The sequence below is a fragment of the Amborella trichopoda genome, chromosome 3 (genome assembly GCF_054954075.1).
Source record: "Amborella trichopoda isolate Santa Cruz 75 chromosome 3, AtrichopodaSantaCruz75HAP2 v2.0, whole genome shotgun sequence".
In the NCBI taxonomy this organism is placed as follows: Eukaryota; Viridiplantae; Streptophyta; class Magnoliopsida; order Amborellales; family Amborellaceae; genus Amborella; species Amborella trichopoda.
In genome coordinates this window covers 9,867,243-9,883,586 of record NC_142338.1, presented here as the reverse complement: position 1 = coordinate 9,883,586, position 16,344 = coordinate 9,867,243, and the positions used below count along the sequence as shown (strand labels likewise).

Here is a 16,344-nt window from a genome sequence, read left to right as displayed (position 1 = left end):
TAGAGATTGCATATAATGAGACCATTTACCTTTGGTATAAAAAGATCACAATTATTTACAACCATCCTCGGTATGTCACAAAGTTCGAAAAAATTTATTTTGAACTTTAAACTTAGTCAATGAAATAAATACAACCATCCAATTTCACATCCAATAGTCAAGATTCATTGTGACCACCTTGTACCAAAATAAATGATCTCATTATGTATTTTCCCTTAAATAAAATTGCAACACAAGAATCACCGAACAATATTGTTTCAATGTTGAAAAATCCTCAAATCCTTCATCCCGATAATTAAGAATCTGAAACCAAAAAATAATTTCAAGCTTTTAAACTATTATATCATAACACATTATTTCAACTGTCCATTTTCAAGCATTCACAACTTCACCACATCTACACTATTGATTACTCGAATCGCCCCAGGGGCACGCATTCGTTTGCTTGCCCATGTGCAAGATTAAAAACGCCTAGGTAATAACATAACCTGCTCCCCACAAGCAGCTAAAGCCTTCTGTTGACCTCAAAATGCAATAGCAAAATACCCAACCTGTGATGCAGACGACGTTCAATTAAACAGCAAACAATACGTAAAACAGTACGTGAAATATGGCACTTCAGTTAGTTCCAAGTTCTTCCGATTCAGTTTGTTTTGACTAAAGAATGGATCATGTCCAAACCACTCATCCAATAATACGGTTTTTACCATGAATTCTGCAACATTGGAAAAAAAATTGAAATCATATCGTTTGATTAAGGTCTTGTATACCAATTTCGATGGAGGTAGAAATTCTAGTCCCAACCCTAGAACTAAAGAAAACATTTTTCCCTCTCTCAATAGTGTCCTCCGGGGAAAAGATCTGCAAATTAGTCCCACAATGGAAGTGCAAGCATCAGCTGATAAACATGAATAAAAATGGAATCAAACTTTGAATATGCTTAATAAGTCCATCTAAGAACTGTTTATTAGAAGTATTGGGAGGAGATTTAAATGACGTAGGAAGAGTAACATTTTCCAAATTCAAATGCCACAAAATATGCTCGGTACCAGTCTCAACTATACTAAGCCCTTTATTCCCTCTAAAGAGCCTGTAGGACAGCAAGTGCAAGCATCTAAAGACAATAAGATCACGGAATGGAACGCTGGTAAAGTGGTAATGCCCCCAAGGCTTCACGCTCTGCTCGCTCTTTCTTCACCTGCAAAAAGGAACCACAGAAGAAACCATATAGGTCATTTAAGACTTAATAGCTTGAACTATGAAAGAACTGAATGTAAAATCACAACCGATAGATAATTTGTTTAGCGCTAACATTTTCGAACCTGAACTTCTAGTTCCATGCATTGAAATGAAGAAACAACCAAGTATCATGAACTAAACAGCGTAAGTACCAAGATTTATTAAAAAATCTAGCCTCTCAAGGATTCATGGAGATTAAAAGATGTTTTTTCTCAATTTTAGTCCAGTCCCGAACATTCAAGTAGCGAGCAATGCATATAAACAATAAACAGTGAGAACAAAACAAATCTAATGAACAAACACCTAACCTGAAGATACACTCGAAAAGTCTAAGACCAAACCACAACATTAATAACATCTATTCAAAACACGAACAACAACACCACCACCAACCACATAATCAAAAGATGATCTGGAAGGTCTGAAAACATCCCTGTGCATAGAGGGTAAAAATAAGCACAGAACCCTCCATTGTCTTCACGTCCATAACGTGTTCTGTTTTTCCCTCCATTTTTTTGTCCCTTCGTCTTTAGCCTAGTGGTAGACACCCCAGTGTGTCAGCAGGAGGTCAAGTGTTTAAGCCTTGAAGTTTGTCCCCAAAGACAAAAAACAAGCCAACCTACCCCTTTACCCAGCCTTAACAGGACGATTCATCAATACATGTCAAAAACACAGAAAAAAGAAGCAGACTATGAGTGAATATAATCAATGGTTTGTGGTTTATCCATTACTATTGTTTATTTCCAGGACCAAAAAGTAATGTTGTCTATTTTTAGTAGTTCACTTTTATTTCTTTTTTTCAGGTATGAAGAAAGCGAGCACCCGGAAGGATAGATTCTTGTTTATTCATCCGTACAATGCACATGATAGGGATCGAGATACCCAAATGTTAGGAATCAAGATTCCAACCTTTTGGGGATCTTGATCCCGACCTTTTGGGATTTTGATCCCAACTTTTTGGGGATCTTGTTACCAACCTTAAAGTGTATAATAATCTAAAGATTATGTATACTCTTTAAAGTAAAGATCTAATTATTGATAGTAAGCAAGCAATAGTTGTGTCGTTAGTTGGCTATAAACAAAGAAAATCATCAGTTTGATTGTTGTCTTAGTATTTAAGGTTGGGATCGAGATCCCTAACAATAGGAATTAGGATCCCTATAAGTTGGGTTTCGAGATCCCTGAGAGATTCGTTCCGAGAACGACAAAATCGAGATCCTAGAATCGATCACCTACCAAAGTAGGAGATCCCAATAACTATGTTCAAAACACACCACATTCCAAAGTAGACTGTAATTGATTGACTAGAAATTTCTATCCATAAACATGACATAGCATTTGAACTCGGACTTAGCCCCAATACTATAGTTCCAAATCACTAGGCCCTCAAACCAAGAAGCTTGTCCTAGATTAGATTTCCAAATCACTGGGCTATGTGATAAAACTCTCATTAAAACTGTATGACATACAGAGAGCTAAGAATTATAGTTATCTTTAGAAACACGTCAATACACTAATCAAAAATTCATACTACCAATGGTAAATACACCTCTGAGTAGAACAGCAGAGAATACAATAATGGTGACGATTCTCTTTCTTTCTCTCTCTCTCTCTCTCTCTCTCTCTCTCTCTCTCAATTGTATGTTACTTTGTATTTTTTGGGGAATTTCTTATATATTTTGGTTCAAGATACACCAGTAGAGCTTGAAATAACTGCATATTAAAGAGACAGGAATGCTTTCTTTGAGAATAAGAAAGAGGTTTAACAAAGAGCACTGGAGAGAAAATGAGAGAGATGTAAACAGAACAGTGGTGGCCACAATAAGACATCTGAGTTCCATTCTTACTAAGTCCCAAGTCAATATTCAAAAACAAAGAACAAAAGGAAGGAAATACATCATTTAAAGAGGTCAAATCCCCTTACAAAATCATTAAGGGGAGTCAAAACTCAAAAGGTCTAAATTAACATTGGAGAGTTTACTTTTTATTTTTCATTTCACTCAAGTACCTCCTCAAAGATATCTTCAAAAATACCCTTTTTAGGGTTAGGAACCCTCAATAAGCAACGGTATTTCAGTAATTTTACCTACCTTGAACAAGCAAGGGCATTCCATTATTTGGTTCGGGCCTCTTAGATGGGTTCATGATAAAATTTCTCTACTTATTCCGGGTCCCAACCCTAAAGAAGCACAACATTCTTTAGGATACTTTTTGAGAGTGAAATGAAAAATTAGAAGTGAACTATCTAATGCGAAATGGGATGTTTTGACCCCTTAGGAATTCTGTAAAGGTTTATGACCCCTTACGTACCCCAAAATGTGTGTGCGTATGTAATTCTATAAAGGTTTATGACCCCTTACATACCCCAAAAAATGTGTGCGCATGCGTTTGCGTGCCTATATATATATATATACATATGGATCATGCAAAAGACTGCAGCCTTACCTGTTTTGGGTAGGTAAGGCTAGCCTGACAACAACCAAGCCCTTCAAAAAAATTAAAAGTAAAATGAACATTCTCATAATTGTTTATTTTCTACATTATAGAAATTTTTTATTGTAATTTTTCTTTTTTAATGGCCCCTTTATTTTTTCCATAATTTTCTCTAGAAAAAAATAATTTTAGAATAACTCGAAAAACTAACTCATTGATAAATTCCAAGAGCAAGATATGACAATAATTTTCTAAAAGCCAAGTTAAAATTAGACAAGGTAGCACAAAAGTTTCACGAGGACATTCGATAAACCTGGGGAGAGTAGTAAGATAGATTCAATTCGCTTTTGAAGAAAGCAGTGTACTATCGTAGCCACAGCGAATCAAACCACAGCAAACAAGGAGGCACAAAAGTATCAGGAGGACATCAGATAAAATTGGGGAGGATAGCACAATAGATTCAATTACCTTATGAAGAAAGCAATGCACTATTATTGTAGACAATTTAGACCGCTTAGTATTTTGAAAACATGGTCAATTTATTCATATCTAAATAATGAATTTAGGTGTGGCACCAATAGGCGATAAGATGAGAGAGGTAGACTTAGGTGGGCTTGTATTGTGTAATGCAGACCCAGTATAACACCTATTAGGAGGTGCGTGTTAGTTCAAGTGGAAGGCTCAAAAAGGACTCAGAGTAGGCCCAAAAGAACATGGTTGGAAGTAGTGACAAAAGATATGGGGACCTATAGCCTGTAATGGCCCTTAATAAAGCAGAATGGCGAACCACGATTCGTGTAGCTAACCCCAATTAGTTGGGAATAGGCTTTGACGATGATGATGATGGTCAATTTATTCATATTTGCTATGAAAAGTAGTAAAGCTCAAAGACATTAAAGTATAATAAAGCACATACCACTGCCAACATATCCCGAAGATAGCTTCTAAAGGGTGTCTGCAGTGCCTGAGCAAAACCAGAAAAAAGAAAAGTGAGAAGGGTTGGTTATGAAGGTTACATGATTGTTTATAAAACAATTAAGATACAAACCGAAACTAGGGACAATGTTCCACACACATACATATTCATCAGTAGAAAATTACTGTGTGAAAACCCAAGGTTCTTCCATTGTATAGAATCATCCCTAAGCAAAGAGAGGTTAAGCAGGAAAGTAAAAGCATAATTTAAAGAAGAGCATCACCAGCAACTGCTATCAAGAAGGGAATGTTAATTGAAACAATAGGAAGTCTACAATCTCAATCTACCAAATCTTGGCGGCACATATATTTAATACGTGAGCAACCTTGTTTAGATTAAAAACACTAGGCTCACAAATTTAAGCAACAAATTTTAGCTGCTATTCCATGACTGAAAAATCTAGTTTGGACTTTGACTTGAAAACATGATACAATACCAGCGAAGACTGCTCTGAAATTCTAATAGATATATTCTGAAAACATAACCCGAACTAGGGGGCTGATCAATATTTAAAGGCTAAACCTATCTTTAAACAATTAGAACAGATATTGAACTTTCAAAGAAAACGAGAATAGTAATTTCCAGAATTTTCTCAATGTTGCGTTTAATCAAATATTCCCAGATGAAAAGCAACCCAATCCATGTGCATTGTATACTTCAAAGGTAATATACACTTCAAAGCTTTTTCATTCTCTCAGTTCTTTGTTTTTTTTTTTTTGGTGGGAGGGGGGGGAAGTTAATGTACATTTAGCATCTTATGGCATTTACTTGCTTGTTATGGCAACGGAAACAGAGAAAAAAATTGGAACTTCGATAATAGAAGGAAACACATCCTCCTAATAAAATCAGGAGAGAGCTAAAAAACCCAACCCAACTACCATAGTTGAAATACACATTGGTTTTAAGAGAGAAACGCACTACTCAAATAAACAAACTACTAATCAAATGAAATCAAGAAGTTAAAGTCCATATTACAAACCCCAAACCCCTAGCCCAGCAGGCCCAGAACTAGTTACACCATCACCGGCCAAACTTTCCTTATGCATTTGGTGTCTCCAACCACAAGGTCAATATTTTGATTCTCAAACAACAATAAAACCAACAGAGCTCCAGTTTTAACGAAGAATAAAGACAGAAGCCACTGCAGGTCTTTCTACCAAAGTCACTGGATCTAAAAAAAAACCACTTTACTCCCACAGTCATCAGCAATCATAGTATCGTACCTCATTCGATGATAAATTGACTAGAGATTGACCCCAACATCTAGGACAACCATAATATCCTCATTTCCAAAAATGACACCGAAAACAGCCTCTTCCCAAGTGGATTTATGTGTTGCATCATATAAAGCTCAACATACTCATAGAAAATAACATCCAAGCCTCTCAACAAGCTTGAAACAAGAATAAAAACCCGACTGCATCCCACATAATTATTGTTCACATATAGGTAACCCCCACCTAAATGGAGAATAAGTACCGGAAAATGACATCAAACAAGTCATCAAGCACAAAACACCCTAAGCCCTTCTGGCTGAACCTTAAAAGATGGTACATTCATCTATTGTCAAATTCTTGAAAATACAACCAGAGGGCCGAGGGCCCACAGATCCATCCTTTGGCCATTTGCAAAGCAAACTCGGACAACATCCCTGCAACTGCCTCTAGAAGATGGACTAATGTTGTAGTTCCACACTATTCCCAACTCTACAAAGTACACAATTATCAGAATAGTGAAAACTCCAATTAATCCAATAGTTTTTATTTTTTTTAATATAACCAGTAATTTAGCTTTCACATATCGTTTAGAAAATTTTACTATAAGAGATGCATTGGCATGGAAAACAACAGTGGGCATGGTTCTATAGAGAGCACTCATAACTCAAACAACAATGAAAAGGATTCTCCGCCTTGGAAAGTACAGTGCTTGCTTTCTGCCGTGCCAGCGAGAATGACAGCAAGTTGTTGTAAGCAATGTATTAAACTATCCTACAAATAATTTTTTCAAGAATAAATTCTACAGATAACATTCATCACCTCACAGCCATATTGATAGACGAACCTTTTGATCTAGTACCATGGAGGCTTGGTTCCTGCGCGAGTCTGACATGTAAGGTAGGTGTGGAAAGTACAATTAGGAATGCTTCTTAGGTTAGAATTTAGGAGTTCTAAATCAATTCAGTTTAACAGCAGAGTTTTGGGACCTATGAAGGTTTCCTAATTTGGATAGGATCGAGTAATATAAGGTCTATGAAGTAGAACAAGGGTTAGGGCTATGGGAAGGGTTGGGTTAGGTTAGGGCAAGGTTCAGGATATAGGTATTAAGGCCTCTAAAGGGGTTAAAACTTGCTGGGATTTAGCAGGTTCAGCAAGATAGGAGGATGATAAGATGAATCTAGTGTTGAACTAGGGCAAATCTAAAAATTAAACTCAAGTTAGAAGTAGGTATTTGGTTAGGGTAGCTTTCGAGCTAGTTTTCCTAGGGTTTGGAGAGTTTGGCTAGGTTTTTGGAAGGGTTTGAATGGAATTTGATTGTGGGTAATTTTTAGTGGGGATGTGCACACAAGAAGGGAAAGAAGAAGGCTCTTAACTTGTTGGGGAAACTCTTCCATCTTAAGCTAGAGTTGTATCACTGTCTCAACAAAAAGATTTGAGAATCTCTCTCGAAAATTGAAAACCCAATTTTTTCCCCTCAAGTATTGATTGCCATGGCAAATATGCTACAACTCTATTCACAGTAATTGCCGAATCCTAATCTAACCCATTCTTGAACTCTAAAACAATCAAGAAAGCTTCGTAATTAAACTAAATGATCTAAGGCTTTTAAGCAATATAAGAAAGATCAAACAACTTTAGCTCCTAGAGACCCTAACTCTAAATCCATTACAAACCAGGAAATAATTAAAAAAGGGGATTTAACATAAAAAACCTTTTACATTTCAGAATTAAAAAATAGTCCCGTAATATTTATATCTTATGCCCAAGTCCCTTTTTTTGTCAGATTTTTCCCCCAATTGCCCACAGTTTGGCGGCACTTGAAATGCCAACCAAAATCTTGTTCAAGTCAAAAATGGGTCCAACACTTCAAGTGCCAAACCCCTTATTTTGGTAGAAAAAATGAGTTCAAGTGTCGAATCTTTTCACAAAAAAATTGTATCATATCGGACATGCAGCCTAACCCAAATGGGACTTCGCAAATTTCATTATGAGCGCTAAGTTCGGCACTTGAAGTGCCAAACCCAAAGCTCATAATAAAAATTTATTATGGTCTGTGGTCCATTTCCATAGAATGGGAGTAACGGAGATGAGGATATTGAGTGGCAAGACAAGGATGGATAAGATTCGGAATAAATACATTTGAGGGAATTCAGGGGGTAGCTCCAGTAGGCTAAAAAATGAGGGAAAGTAGACTTAGGTAATTTGGTTATGTGAAGTGTCAACCTAGAACAACACCAATTAGGCGAAGTGATTTGGTTCAAGTGGAGGACTCTAAGAAGACAAGGAAAAGGTCCTAAATGGCGACTTATAATATAAAAGATATGATGACTTGTAATATGCATGAGGGTATGGCCCTCCGCCCTTAATAGAGTGGGATAGCAAAACAAGATTCATGCAGCCGATCCTAATTAGTTAAGATAAGGCTCGAACGATGATGATGATGGTTTATGGTCCATTGGACCAACAATGTGGAAACGGTCATAAAATGGAGCTGTTTAATGAAAAGCTTATGCATTCCATAAACAAGCAACTCAAATCTTTTAGGATGTTCAAAAAAAATTTAGCGCCACAATAAACTGAATTCCAGCCTGTTTAAACCAGACCACAAATTAATCCAAAGCAAGTCTTGAATTGGAGCCCCGAAACTCCCATGCCTTTCTTGGTCGAACCAACTTGATTTCCACTCTTTGGCTCGCTCACACGCAAGAAATAGGCCAATTCAGCAGCTTTTGCTCAATTTCTCGTGGAATGAAATTTTCATCAGTAAGAGTCAAGGGAATGGATCCCTAGGTTCTGATTTAAATAGAAAGGACACAACGAGGATAAATACCTTCTTTAACTTCCATTCTAATTGACCGAATATATCTCATAAGGAAATTTTTAAAGATTTTTTGTTGATTTGTTCCATAGTTACCGGGATCTTCTAAGGAGGGGGTCGCTTCCGCTCCGGAAGCTCGATCCCACTCCGAGATACGGGATCTCGATTCCAGGCGATTCCTTGATAGTTGGGATCTCGATTCTGGAAATTGGGGAACACGATCCCATCTATTGGGATCTAGATCCCTATGCCAAAGATCATGGTTCCATGAGTAAGCGGAACCACGATTCTACCAACTAGTATCGTCTAATTTGGAAGCAAGTTTCACCGATACATGTTTTTATTCATATACAATCGAGTGTGGACCTTCAAATTTTTATGACCTATAATCTTTTTGAACTCCATGATTTCCTACATATTTTATGAACACAAGGCGAGAAGCAAGAAGATGGAAGGAAATACAAACGTTAGTCGCTTTATGGTTCAATTGAAGAATGTCAATATGCTGAATTTCCTTGGAGCTAGTTAACTAGGTCTTGTCTACCTCTTGAAGGACTTCTATCGCTTGAGTGTTTGTCAACCAAATCGAGCCACTCATGAGATTGCCTTACAAGTGATGGAAATACATGTATGCGTGGAAATGTGAGGTCTCTCTCAAGTAGACATCTTTGAAACCCTAGCAATCTTTGATAGAGGAGAGCTATTGGGAATTCTATATGGCAATGTCTTACCTTTTTATTACTTTGCAAAGGTTAACTTAACTATTGCGGCATTTTCTTTTTGAAAACAATCTATCACAACATTCTTATATCAATCATCGTTTGATATTAGAGTGGGAGTTGCCCAATCCAACTGATTGGTGCCAAAAATGAGGACGTGTGCATTGTGGGCAGACCAATCTAGGTATGCGTGCAATTTTTGTAATGGATCCACATGTTGTAGGCCGACCAATGTAGGTAGGTGTGCTCTTTTTATCACCCTCCATTCCCATTGTTAACATGGGATCAAGGATCAAGGACTTGGGTATTACATCACCATATTGGATTTCTATTGTCGCTATGTGCAAGATCATACTCCAATGACAACAAAATGTATGACATGAATTGTGTCCACATTGATACTAGGTTTGTGAATTTGAAAAAAGTTAAAAAATATTGTTCAATGGTATTTGCTCCCAAGTTACAACACAGTTGATAAGTGAACTTCGGGAACCTCAATCCTTATCATGGAGGAAAGCAATCCCATTTAGTAAAGAATTCGCTCCTGTGACGATATGGAATGAGCTCCCAAAAAGTCAGGGATCTCGATCCCTTTACTTGACCATGTACGGACCTCATTCCCTAAACCACAGATGTTCGAACCTACCTCGCTCCGTGTTCCCGTTCCCGATCCCGAAACTCTTGTCACTTCCATTCCCGGTAACTATAATTTGTTCACACAACCCAGTCATCATTCATAAAATTAAATCTGGAGAAAATAATAATTCTCGCATTCTAGGACAAGGAAGAATACCATATTCTTCACTGCCCCTTTTGAGAAATTATCGTTTACGAACGGAAACGGCATTGTAACTAATGATCAAGGAAATATGACAACAAAAATGCATTAGTCCTTTTTTCTAATTGATCAAACACTCAAATCTTGTAGAACCCAAACTAAAGTTCAGTGTCCACAATAGATTAAATGGAAACCCCTTCAAATTCAACACCCCTATATTCTCAAAACCTCCAAATTGCCAAATATCAATATTGAAAGACTACACAAGTTTCTTGATTGGCCAATAGCTATCAATAGACCATAGATTGCTAACACAAGGAGGTATTTTTCTTGGTGGTATCTAAAGGCAAGGCTCCACATTTTCATACTGCCATGTTCCTTTCATCATTCATAAAAAAATCCAAATTTCTGTAACTTCATTGAAATAGATAAATGAGAAGCCTTCAAGAGTTGATTGCCAATCCCTTTGTCGAACATTTTACTTTCACAGTACTGCATGAGAAGGTGATAACGGCCATCTCCTTTTTTCATCATACAGTTTGTAAAAAGTTTCCTTTATTATCGCAGAGAATGTGTACTAATAATCCATTTAGCCATATTATATGGTGGGAAATTCAACAGTATTCCTTACTAAAGCAAAAATAAATATGTAAAATGCACCATCCAGAGAGGAATGCATGTCAGAAGATAAATTTTCCATCACATGGTTCTCTTGTATCTGATAATCCTCTAATCTCTACATTCTCCACCTAATATCAAAGCGTGTGTAACTCTCAGTTCTCTAAATATAGTTAATATACCATATATATTCCCTTTAGAGATTGCCAATGGACAATTATACGATTAACATGGAAACAGCTCATCAACCATAAATTAAAGTATAAACAACATAGTGTGCAGAATAAAACCCAAAGAAAGTATAGAGACATAGAATCCATTTCAATTTCAACATGAGAATCATACATCGTCTCAAATGTCATTCATTAGAGTGCTTCAAATGCAAACAAAATCTGAAAAACACAATGTTCAGGAACTGGCCTAAGTAACTCAGGCTCGGCACCTTGCCCGGCATAGTAGTAGTACAAACTTGGTAAAAAATAATAATAACAAATAAATTCACAAAAATTATATTTCTTTAGTAAATCAATGTATAAACACATTCCTGTATAGCTTTGATAATTTATGAACTTTTTATCTTTTATAAATTTTCATGAACTGTTTATCTTTTATAAATTTTTCATGATTTTTAGACTACGGCTTTTACTGATGCTTTTATCTTCGACAATTTTAAAAAAATTTATAGCCTTTCTAGGAATGTAACTCGTCCAGCCAGGGCAAGTCCATGGCCCAAGCTAAGCTTAAGAACATTGAAAACGCCATTGAAAACTACAAAACATGAGAAGAATATGAATATTTTCATAATCGATTGGAACCACGAACACCCATATTCTTAGTATTATACCAATTCCCCAACAACCAAAATGGATCACAGAAATGATCCTCTAAAAAACATAATAGATCAAAAGAAACGAAGCTCCAGAGTAACAAAAAACAAGAAATAAAAGAAATTGCAAGTTCAATTAAGGAATCAGAGAGTACCTGTAAATCCTCAGGGAGGTACTCGTGCTTCATGGAAAGATCCATGGCACGCTTCAGGCGCTGGTTCCTGGCATCAACAACCTCACGAGGAAGGCGATCCAGAGCTTCTTTGATGTCTAGGTCATACATCGGATCATAGAGATCGTCATAGCGAAGCCCTAATAGATCCACAAGTCACATTAACTAGTAAGGCAGAGAGAGAGAGGAGAGAGAAAGAGGGGAAAGAGAGAGAGAAAGAGACAGGGACTACCGTATTTTCGGAGGCGTTTAGAGATGGCTTTGCAATGCTGAGCTGCAAACCAGTTGTGGCGGGGGGACATGAACCATTTCATAAACGACGACGCCATTTCTGGATCACTGATTTTCCTTCTCTCTCTACGAAACGGATGGCTTCTTCACTTGGCGTTTTATTTGAATGGAGCAGCCCCAAAACTCCGGTTTTAATGTTTCAGAGAAACACGAAAATTGGGCCTTTACAGACGAAACGACCTCAAAGTTCTCGTAACTTCGCTTATGTTTGGAATAATCAACTGGATTCGTGAGTATGTGGGTCGATATTTGGTGGCAACCGGTCGGGCCCGACCGAAGGCTACAGTATATAAGGCGGTCACAATTAATCTTGAGCATTGGATGTGAAATTAAATGGTTAAATTTATTCCGTTGACCAAGCTCAAATTTTAAAAAAAAATTTCTTGAACATCCAAGCTATCAAATTTAATATCCGATGGTTACAAATAATTGTGACCACTTTTTGTCAAAAGTACATAGTCTCATTGTATATATCAAATTTAATACTGGATGGTTACAAGTAATTGTGACCACCCTATATCAAAGGTACATGGTCTCATTGTAAATACTCCCATTCGTAAATAGGTTGTTGGGCTCAATCTACACTATTTTTTAATTTTAAATTTTATTATTAAATATAAAAATAAATTTTCAAGCATTATAAAGATTTCTAATATTAAAACAATGTATTTCGGTACTATTTAAATGTGCGTCCTATTTTCATTGTTTTGAGCCTCGACCTTATACAAATCACACATTTATTTAAAGAAACGGATCTACCAAATGCTTTCCCTTATTACATTTGTGTTCGTTTTTTATCTTCCATAACGCCTTTTAAAAAAAAAAAAACAACTTTACCCTTTTTCGGATATTCAACATCCGAATTTTTACAATTTTCGGATGTTCAACATCTGAAAATAGCCGCAGCTCCAACAATGATTTTTGTCATTTTCGAATGTTCAACATCTAAATTTTTGATATTTTCGAATGTTGAACATCCGAAATTTTTCGCGCGAACATTTCCCTTGTACAGGAGGAAACTTATTTATTTTTATTTTTATAAAGTTGGGAAAAACCGAGCATTGAAACATCATACCCTTTTTACTGTCCCTTAATACAGTAATCTACAAAATTGAAGAGATTGACTCACTATTTGGAGGTGATTGGCACCGTTCTTACTCTTTCTTTTTACGGTTAACTATTTGAAGTTTATTATCTGTTATTTTTTAGGATATTTTATTTTGTTAATAATATTTGTTGGGTAGTTTTTATTAATACAAGGAATTTGTTTAATATTGATGAAGTTATTTGTTTTATATAATTATTTGTTGTTTGTATCATGTTGATACATTGTATTCCTTGTTTTGGCTAAATAATTGTTAAACTTGTATGTTTGTATTAAAATTTGTTGTTTATTTTGTGTTTATGTGAGTATTTGTTGTTTTCTTTTGTTTAATGTTTATTACTCACAATTTAATAGTACACTATTTCAATATATTATGTAATACTCATATTTTATGAACCCTAAAGTAGTTAAAAATATCTCAATTTTTTGGATTGATTTTTTGTAACACAAATTTTGTTATTCATTTAATACAGTAGTATTAACGATAACTACTGAGGGAGTGTAATTGGTATTCCGATATGGGGGGTCTTTGGAGACGAATCCAGATGACGGACGTGTTATTTATAATAGGCATAGTTAATTGAAGGAACTAAAAAGTTATTTTTCTAATTTAACCAAGTCTGATCCAAGTAAATTAGCTATTATGTGCCGCAACACAAGTCTATATAGTAGGCTTGATTTGATTGATGTTAGTGATGATATAGGTGTATCTTTTATGTTGGGAGGGGAATCTTCAGGAATTGTAATATATATTACTAGACCACAACAAGAATCGTTTGCTGATGGCCCATCTTCAAGGAATAGGTATATTTACAATTTATTTTTTCATATGTAATTTGCTCTATTTTAATCTTATATGTGCAGAAATTGTTGCTTCATCTTACACTATATCTTTTGTCAACAGTTGGCGTAACGCTTTACTGAGCAAGATCAAAACATTCAAGTGACGCCAACCCTGAGCTCATACCAGACCGTGATATGGAAGATATCAAACCACTAGAGAGTCTATGTAAAGGAGTTGGTAACGAGGTTCAATTAAATATTGGGCAATTTTTTGAAAATGTTAATGAATGTCGGCATTATTTAGTTGATTTTGCAATCCACAACAAGTGTGTTTTAAAGTTTGACAAAAGTGAATTAAGACGGGTGTGGGCAAGTTGCAAGGTAGATGGATGCACATGGCAAGTGTGGTGCTTACGAATTGGCAGTATCGCCTACTTTAAAGTGAAGTATATGGTTAAGGAGTACACATGTAGTGGTTCAATGGAGATGGTCCATCAGCTATTAACTTGTAGTGATTGGGTAAAAGATTAAAGGCTGCCTTCTTGACCAACCAAAAATTTAAAGCAAAAGACATTGTAAAGGATGTTCAACGTGATCACGGGGTCAGGCTTTCTTACATGCAAGCTTGGCGGGGAAAATAGGTTACAAGAGAGTTGATAGATGGATAACATGAACAATAATATTATGACCTCCCCCTGTATATTGAGAAGATCAGAAGAATCAACCCGGGAACCGAAGTTCGCATCCACACATATGAAGGCAAGTTTAAACGAGTATTTATTGCTTATCGTCCATGCATTATGGGCTTTGTTAATGGATGTAGGCCACTAATTGGTATTTATGGAACATTACTAAAAGGAATGTATCAAGGCATTTTATTGTGCGTCATCGCACTAAATGCAAATAATAGGCCCTTCCCATTGGCATTTGTAGTGGTTGAAAATGAGAACTACCAGAGTTGGTATTGGTTCTTAAGTATATTGAGTGAGCTATTAAATGGGTACCTTAATTTATTTGCCTTAACCATGATATCAGATCGACAGAAAAGCTTGCCAGAAGCAATAGAAAAATGATTTCCCAAATGTTTTCCATCATTTTGCATGCAACATATGGGAGAGAACTTCAAGGTCTTTATGAAGAGGTCAACAAATACTAAAGTATTGTTGATGCTGTTTTGGAGGGTTGCTTGTAACGCGACTATTGGTGGGTTTGAAAAAATAATGTTTGATATACAGTGTGCTGACCCAGAAGCATATGATTGGATTAAGAATATTCTACCCAAATTTTGGGCAGATGCCTATTTTTCAGGGTCTAGATACAGTCATCTTATCTTAAACATGGTCGAGTCTTTCAATACTTGGATTTTATCGGCTCGAGAGAAGCCGATCATTACAATGTGTGAAGTAATAAGGGTACAGTTGATGACCAGGTTTAAAGAGAAGAGGGAGTTAGATAATACTTGGAGCGGCATGCTAGTACCGAAGGCCCAAGAATTACTTGACATGTGAAAGATGAAGACTCGATTTTTGTACAAAGTTATATCCGCCATGGACACGCTTTTTGAGATCCACTATCTTGGGAAGAAGTACACTGTCGATTTAATACAGTGGACATGCAGCTGTAGAACATGGCAACTCAGTGGCATTCCGTGGGCCCATGCTATTGCGGCCATTAACCATATGCATATGGATCGCATTGTGTACTGCCTTAAGTATTTTACAGTGGAATACTTTAGAAGGGCATTTGAAACTCCCTTTACACCTATCCTGGATGATATTGAGTTGATAGGTATTTACAACCGGACAGTGTTACCACCAAGAACTACACGGCTTCCCGGTAGGCCAAAAAAGCAACGAAGAATATACGAGACGGAACATTCGATCACTAGATCTTTGAAGTGCAAACGATGCGGCGCATAGGGTCATAATAGGAGGACATGCAGAGAACCGATAGAGTGAACTTGATATTAATATTGTATTCTTGTATGGAATTATGATTTTCATGAATTAATGAATTGAGTGAATATTGTGTTTTTGTTGTCAAAATTGTGTTAGTGCAATCAGAATTCTTTGTTGTCATAAATCTTCTAATGGATGAGTTTGCCAAGCTTTTGTGTCGAGATAGATAATTTCAATATTGGAAACCTTTGTGATAGCCTTAAAATAAAATTAAAGTCTAAGAAAATAAAATTCATATCCATACATCTCGAAGAGTTATTCTCATGTCCATGCATCCAGAAATGATGTCCATTTTTTTATCATGTCAACGCATCATGATGTCCATGATTAATGTGATGTCTAAACAATTTCGGATGTTCAACATCCGAAATTGAGATATTTTCGGATGTTCAACATCCGAAAATGGTACT

At 36.2% G+C, this 16,344-nt stretch overlaps 1 protein-coding gene and 1 long non-coding RNA gene across 2 annotated transcripts; both read right to left on the bottom strand.

Moving 5' to 3' along the window:
• Window positions 1-239: 239 nt before the first annotated feature.
• On the bottom strand, window positions 240-862 carry LOC148782732 (uncharacterized). The gene is made up of 2 exons (XR_016052997.1): window positions 771-862; window positions 240-551 (listed from the first exon to the last, which is right to left on the bottom strand). It is a non-coding gene; the product is annotated as an uncharacterized LOC148782732 (long non-coding RNA).
• A 50-nt stretch (window positions 863-912) lies between these two features.
• On the bottom strand, window positions 913-12,264 carry LOC18448800 (cytochrome b-c1 complex subunit 7-2, mitochondrial). The gene is made up of 4 exons (XM_006858859.4): window positions 12,030-12,264; window positions 11,780-11,937; window positions 4,589-4,636; window positions 913-1,198 (listed from the first exon to the last, which is right to left on the bottom strand). Exons 1-4 carry the CDS (start codon window positions 12,124-12,126, stop codon window positions 1,130-1,132), a joined length of 372 nt encoding a protein of 123 aa, XP_006858921.1. The 5' UTR covers window positions 12,127-12,264; the 3' UTR covers window positions 913-1,129.
• Between the last annotated feature and the right edge of the window lie 4,080 nt (window positions 12,265-16,344).